The sequence below is a fragment of the Octopus bimaculoides genome, chromosome 3 (genome assembly GCF_001194135.2).
Source record: "Octopus bimaculoides isolate UCB-OBI-ISO-001 chromosome 3, ASM119413v2, whole genome shotgun sequence".
Taxonomy (NCBI): Eukaryota; Metazoa; Mollusca; class Cephalopoda; order Octopoda; family Octopodidae; genus Octopus; species Octopus bimaculoides.
The window spans coordinates 99,801,448-99,809,575 of record NC_068983.1 but is presented as its reverse complement, the minus strand read 5'-3'; the positions used below and the strand labels follow the sequence as shown (position 1 = coordinate 99,809,575).

Here is an 8,128-nt window from a genome sequence, read left to right as displayed (position 1 = left end):
CGTGGCCGTTTTCGTACGGGTGACACGTAAAAGCACCCACTACACTCTCTGAGTGGTTGGCGTTAGGAAGGGCATCCAGCTGTAGAAACTCTGCCAAATTAGACTGGAGCCTGGTGTTGCCATCCGGTTTCACCAGTCCTCAGTCAAATCGTCCAACCCATGCTATCATGGAAAGCGGACGTTAAACGATGATGATGATGAAATCCGAAATGGATGAAAGGTAAAGTAGACCTTGACGGAATTTGAACTCAGAACGTAAAGACAGACGAAATACTTTTTTTCTACTGAACCAAATCTCAAGCTATTTATGCCAAAGTGTAGCTGAGGAGGTGTCCTCTTTAAAACTGTTAACAGTTTGCAATTTAGTTGAGAACTGAATTAGTGGTGAAGCTTGGAAGCTGCTGCGATTTGACAAAATGGTAGACTTAAGAACATATTCAACCACTACCATGGTTAAATGATATCAGTCTTTTTATTGCATATTAAAAAAATGCCACTTGTGGTTTTTAGCCATAAGGCATTTGAGTTCATCTCTAAACCAGTAGGACTGTTGATGGTATTAATATTTTTGAATTCATCATCTATTTGGATATAGTAATATCCACCACTGTGCTCGAATTTTGAAAAAGACAAAAACAAAAATTCTTTCTCTCTCAGCTAATAAATAGAAAGTGGATTAAATATTAGAAATTGTATAAAGCCTCAAACAAATTTACACCTACTTTATTGTCACCTCAGCTAAGTAAATCTGTCTAATTTTTGTACAACTACTATAGGGGATGCCCATTTGCTACTACCAGTTGGAACATGCTCTGATATGCATTATTCAATCATTTTATGTAACTCAACTACTAATGGAAAAATATGGATTAGTAATTTATGAGATTCAAAGTGTGAAAGGTGTGCTTTCTCTTTCAATTTAATACTGGCTTTCTAAAATTTAGGCATACTGGTATATTCAACTTAAAGCACAAAAGATCTGATTTGTCTATTCATCTCAGTAAGACCATGATTTTTATCACAGCCTGTGGGTACTACTGTTATTGGTGTGTGATCTCAAACTGAGTGCCTTTTTTCTTGGGTATCTTCATAGGAGACCAAAATTTTAATCCACCAAACTAGCAAAATTTTAGAGAAATTTTGGTTAACCACGAAGTATGCAAAATTCCTTGGAATTAAGGTGACCTTGTATGAAGTTTATACATGCACTAAGGGATATATATATATATATTTCTACTACAGTGTTCTATAAAATCTATACATGCACCAAGGGACATATATCTCTACTGTAATTATTCCGATAAATTTGATCCCTGAGATATGTGGTACATTCTTTGAATGAATTTCATTTGTTTGTATTACTTCTTCAGTACTTTAGTTACCTTGACCAAGTTGAACACACTGGGCTCTGATTATGCTGAAACATTACCATCAGCTTAATTACAAGATAACACTATATAAAAGCCCTCTCTAATTATTCCACCTTCATTAGTGTTGGCCATAACTCGGTTTTGTCACATGTGTTAATGAACATTAAAGTTAAAACTTAACAACAAACTTGTGATAGCAGGCAAGTAATATAGACATGCCAGCAGTATGATAATACTGATGTAACATAATTATCAATGAATGGTTTAAGATAAAGAACGCCTTGTATATATGACACTGAATACATTAAATGATAGAGCATAACATTCAGAGTTTAAGGATAGTTTAATCGTCTTCATAAATTATAAAAATATATGGATTTGTGCTATATTCTAATCACTCTTCTGTCACATCCTACATTGTTTGCCATTTGTGTGAGAAAATAATCCTTTGTTATCAGTAATGAGTAGAGTTATTTAAACTTTGTGGGATGACTATGTACACTAAATTATCTTCAGCAGTCATTACCTAGTCAGTAACTCACCTCTCCATCTTAAAATCACAAAAATTCACAATAGTTCATACTGACATTTTTCTTTATACCATTTTTTACACTTGAAGTGAACATTTACTAAAAATCTCATGTATCCACTACATATATAACATTTAAAATATTGAATTTACATCAGTTTCATTTATTGAATTTATATCAGTTTCAGATGCTTTTTGCATATTATCAGTTTAATCAAAGTTTAGTGCATTGATGGGAAGTTCCTCATTTTGATTGTTGTTTTCACTACATTTCAGTTGTGTACGCACCAGCCTCCTTCAGATATCTTGTGAGTCACCTTAGGGACTTGCCTGAGATTAGCCGCAGAACCTCTAGGTGACTGCACTGCATTTTAACACCTTTATCTACTACGCCAAAATGTGAAAGCAACAATCAAAATGCGAACACAACTCTGACTAATACATAATATAAATTCTTCATCTCAGAAATATAGAATTGTAGTTAAGAAATTTGCTTTCTAACCACATAGTTTCAGGTTCAGTCCCATTGCATGGGCAACCAAAGCCTCGTAAGTGGATTTGGCAGATGGAAACTTAGAGAAGTATATATATGTGTGTGTGTATATATACATATATATATATATATATATATATATATATATATATATATATATATATACACACACAAACACATATGTGTATTTGTACACTACAGTATTACACCATTCTTGCAATACATCCACATTGAATAGGATATAAAGATTGCTATTCAGTACTAATACTGCTTCCATCACTAATATTTAATTTTTACCTAGTCCACCAGCTATCTGCATTATCTGCTGCTGACACAGTAGAAACACGCTGAAATCATGTGATCTAGCAGTTCTACCACTGGTGCTTGACAGTTTTAGTCTGCCACTGACATTTCTAATTTTTTAAGCACTAAATGTCTATACAAGATGCTTTTTGAAGACAAACACCACAGCAGTACAATTTTCTTACAATGCATCTACACTAAGGATATAAAGATTGCTACTCAGTACTAATACTGTTTCTGTCAAGTGTGTGTTTATATACACACACATATATGTATATGTGTGTGTGTGTCTGTTTGTCTTGATATCATGTGATAGTTGTAAATGAGTGTCACTGTTATGCAAGCAGTATCATTCATTTCCAGTGTTGCCTGAAAACAGATGAGGGTTGGATTGCAAGTAGAAAAACATTCACCCATAGAAAATCTGCCTCAGTAAACTCCATCTGGTCAAGCAGAGTAGCTCAGTGGAAGCATGCTGGGCTCATAACCCAGAGGTCCATAGATTGAAACTATGCTCTGCTATGGTAATTTTTTGTGTAGGTGCACAGCCCAGTGGTTAGAGCATTGAGTTCACAAATATATGGTAGTGAGTTTGATTCCCAGACCAGGCTGTCTTGAGTGTCTTGAGCAAGACACTTTATTTCCCATTGCTCCAGTTCACTCAGCTGTAGAAATGAGTTGTGATGTCACTTGTGCCAAGCTGTATCAGCCTTTGCCTTATCCCTTGGATACCATTGGTGGCATGGAGAGGCTGGTATGCATGGGTGAATGCCGGACTTCCACAAACAGCCTTGCCCAGACTTGTCTTGGAGGGGAACTTTGTAGGTGCAATCCCATTGTCATTCATGACTGAAGAAGGTCTTTACCCTTTTTCCAAACTCTATCTGACCCATGCAAACCTATGTTTTTTTTTTAACCTGCCGCTGAATATTTGCTTGATTATGGCTACTTTTTAAGATGTTTTATTTATAATTAAATTTCCTTTTCATTTTTTTTTTCTAGAAAGCTCAATAATTTTTACATTCTCATCTTGATACTTTCAATGCAGCAGTACCTCTTCTCTGATTTTTCTGACTATATATGCTTCCTAAATAGTTTTGGACATAATTAATTAATTGATTTCTATCACTTCTAGTGACTAATATGTTGTCTCTCTTCAGCTTTGACTTTCTATGTAAAAAAAAAAAAAAGAAATGAAGTAATACATTCTCCATCCTCTTTACATGTCATTATTTTACTCAATGTTTGTTAATTTTTTTTCAGTCAATCTGATATTACTATGGATGATAGCAACATTATAGATTTTAGAAATAAAAGAATTTTGGCTCCAATGGTTAGAGTTGGCACTCTTCCCATGAGGCTCCTGGCACTTGATCAAGGTGCTGACCTTGTATATTGTGAGGTAAAGTCATTTTCTTCTCCTCTTCTTCATCCACTACTACTACTACTACAACAACGATGATGATGACCATCACCACTACCACCATCACTGCCACCACCACCACCACCACTACCTCCTTACACCACCATTGTCTTCATCATTATCATCATGGTGTGAAATCCAAATTACATAAGTTTGGTCCCTAATACCTTTATACTAGTATTATTCTTTTCTACTCTAGGCACAAGGCCCAAAATTTTTGGGGAGCGGGCCAGTCGATTAGATTGACCCCAGTACATAACTGGTACTTAATTTATCAACCCCGAAAGGATGAAAGGTGAAGTCGACCTCGGTGGAATTTGAACTCAGAACGTAAAGACAGACGAAATGCCGCTAAGCATTTCGCCTGGCATGCTAATGTTTCTGCCAGATTGCCGCCTTTATGCTAGTATTATTATTGTTATTATTATTTTTTTTTTTACTATTTTGTTCTGAACCCTTTTTTCATTGAAACTTTACCTAGTAAATTTTTGCGTTGCTCTAGTATACTTTCTTAAATTGCAGCTAATCATCAATATGTTTCACACACTATCCCATTACAAGTGTTATAAACCTTTCACTTTGTATGAATATCCCTTAAACTGATTCCATCCACTACACACTCAGTAACTATATTCTATTATTATTGGCTGCATTGCTTTGCAGTAATTATTGAAAGAAATGTTCTGGGACCAAGTCACTGTATACTACCATAGATTATTATGAATCTTAAATGATGAAGATATCTATAACTGTGGAGGCAATGTTGTTATCATTGTCATTGGTTTAACTGTTGTTTTACATGTTATTTTTCATCATACTAGTCTGAAATACAGTATTATTCCAAACCTCTTGCATGAACACAAAAACTTGCTAGCTAGTCCTGTGATAGGCTGTTAAAGTCTTTTGATTATTGGTATAAATATAAGAAGCTGCAGTGGGTGAATGAATAATCTGTCAGTCTCTCTGCTGCAGCATTTTGTTGGCATTGAATTATACTATATGCAAGATAGTGAACCAGCATTATGTCTGATAACAAAGTAGGCTACAGTTAGTGATGATCTGTTGATCTAACTGTAAACTGTGTGGTTTGGTTTTTTTACAACTTGAGATATGTTCTTCTCACTTGAGAATAAAATGAAATAGAATTTTTTTTTTTTTTTTTTGGTGGGTTTGAAATATTTGATTTCAAACCTATAAAAATATAAAATGAATAGCAATAAAATAAGATCAATATACTAACACAGCAAACTAAGTAAAATTTTCATAAACCAGACAAATTAGTGTGTGCTCAAATATAAGCAAAAACTTATTTAATTCTACTATGTTTTTTTCAATCACTCTTCCTTTAGCTCCAATACACACTTTATAAACAACTATACCAATTATAAGAGCAATCTAATACAATTTATAAATATAACTATCTCAATTTTATGTACTTCTCAAATAGCCACTAGGTCAATAAAATAAACAGTGATCACAATGCTTCTTCATCCTTACACTTTATAGAAACAATATTTTTGTTTATTTTTTATATATATTTGCAAACAAAATAATATTTATACTTTGAATTTCACATCTAAAATGCACAAAACTCTCAGCCTTTGAGTCACTCTGTAACTTCTGCCAATTACATAATAAAAAAATATATTTACTCATGTTTTGAGTTCTATTCTCCTGTTTGTATCATTAAACCTGTTATTTCTTTTATAGTTATTTTGATTATTTGATTCTTTCTTTCATTTGTAACAGCAATAATTTTCATGAATTTCATGTTGTTTATATCAGGGGGTTCTCAACTATTTTTTACCTATGGATCCCATTGATTACTATTTTATTCAGGTGGATCCCCATAGCCATTCAATATTTAAAAACTAGTTTTATAGAAACTTCTTTCAAAATTCGCATTTTGCTTTTCACACATTAACTTGTGTAAGCTGAGCTATGTGAAATGTTAGAGAAAGAAACCTAGTTGTTTCTTGCAATACATATATCTAAAAAAATAATTTTTTCAGGGATCCTCAAAATACTGTTGTGGATCCCCAATTTACTATTTTGTTGTGTGGGTCTCCAAAAATCTCATATGAACCCTCAGGGGTCATATGGACCCCAGTTGAGAACCAATGGTTTATATCCTTCTCTGAAGAAATTGGCTACCAAAGTAAAATATACATTGAGTGTGAAGTAAATATATTTGGTTTCTTAACCTCATAGTAGATCTTATTGCATCTATAGTGTTATGCTTTTAACCATTTTGTTACCATATTTCTCTTAAAATGCATCAACTATGTTTCAATTAATTTTGAAAATTATGGAGGATTTAGGAAAATAACTTTGTCGTTATTAAGTTGGTGTTTGAACATAACATAAAATTTTCAGGAAGGGTTTTGATTTAGATCCATTAAAACTGAAAATTTGTATTGTAGAGTCATGGGCAGTCTCAGGTGGGTTGATATCAAAAGGGTTAAACAGAAACCTTTACCTTTCTTGCTCTAGCCTGCACCACTCCCATTTCTGTAATTAATATCTTAACATTAAGAGGGGTCTCCACCTGTAAATAGACTTGCTTCAACATGAAAATATCAAAATTTGAAAAATCGAAGCCACTAATAGTTGCATGTTAAAATGGTGGCATATTATTAAATTTATAAAATCAAGTAATATTAATTTTTCTTGCAAGTTTAAAACTTAGTTTTTAAGTAAGAATAGATACATGAATTAAAAATATGCATTTTTGGATTAAAGGTATCTTTTTTTAATTTACTGAAAATAAGCTATAACCTATTTTTTAAACTGAAAGAAATTATACAGTTCAATGAAAGTTTTCTTCTTGTTACAGGAAATTATAGATTTCAAAATTATTAATGCTAAACGATTTGAAAATGGTGAGTACTCTCAGCCATGTTGTTGTTATTGATGTTGTTGTTAGCTGCAATGAATGGGGTGGGAGTTAAAGCTATGAAATATAGATTCTTGATTCGTTAGTTCACATTCCCTATAGGAGTTTACACTATAACTTAATCAAGACACAACTCTATTTTCCTAGGGTCTACTATTATATATTGTATGTAGAAGTGGATAATGGAGGGTGTTGAAAAGGAGGCTAAATTATCCAGGTGATACAGTCATCTGTTTTTGTTACACAAGCCAATACTTTGATATGCAATCATTAATCTCAGTTAACTATCACTCATTATGTTTTAAATTTACATTGCAAGCACAATATTTATTGTATACAGATCATTCCTTTTCCATCAAAGAATACATGAAACCAAAACATAACGATGTGATTAAAGTTAAACTAATTTGTGAGTTTCAAACCTTAAATAATGAAATAATGCATGTTCATTTTCTTTCCCCTACATTTTCTTCTGTATTCTGAATGAAGAGTGAACTAAATTTCATATTTAAGCAGGATGGTAGATATGAATGTTTTGGGGAACAATCAACATAGAGGTGTAAATAGAAAGGAATAACATCTCGTCTTGAATTTTATATAGGGCTTAATTTTATTAACCTCATTTCCAGTTGTGTGCTTTTCTTACTTAAAAAAATAACAAAAGTTATCATGGTTCTTATAATTAGAACTTAGTTATTACTGAGATTGTTCCTATTTCACAGATCTAGTTAATCACAAAACCTATATCATAAGCAATACTATGTATGTATGTATGCATGTATGTATGTATGCATGTATATATGTATGTGTATATATGTATGTATATGTATGGATATATATGTATGTATATATATGTATGTGTATATGTATGTATATATATATGTATGTGTATGTGTATATGTATGTATATATATATATGTATGTATATATATGTATGTATATATGTATGTATGTATATGTATGTATTTATATATATATATGTATGTATATATGTATGTATACATGTATGTATATATATATATATGCATGTATGTACATATATATGTATATATGTATGTATACATGTATGTATATATATATATATATGCATGTATGTACATATATATGTATACAT

General features: G+C 32.2%; 1 protein-coding gene across 1 annotated transcript in view; it reads left to right on the top strand.

Moving 5' to 3' along the window:
• LOC106875714 (tRNA-dihydrouridine(20) synthase [NAD(P)+]-like) overlaps positions 1 to 8,128 on the top strand; it is a 61,861-nt gene that overhangs the window by 5,714 nt on the left and 48,019 nt on the right. The window contains exons 2-3 of the mRNA XM_052966773.1: positions 3,959 to 4,097; positions 6,955 to 7,000. Coding sequence (XP_052822733.1) covers positions 3,959 to 4,097; positions 6,955 to 7,000 — 185 coding nt within the window. The remainder of the gene's footprint in view (positions 1 to 3,958; positions 4,098 to 6,954; positions 7,001 to 8,128) is intronic.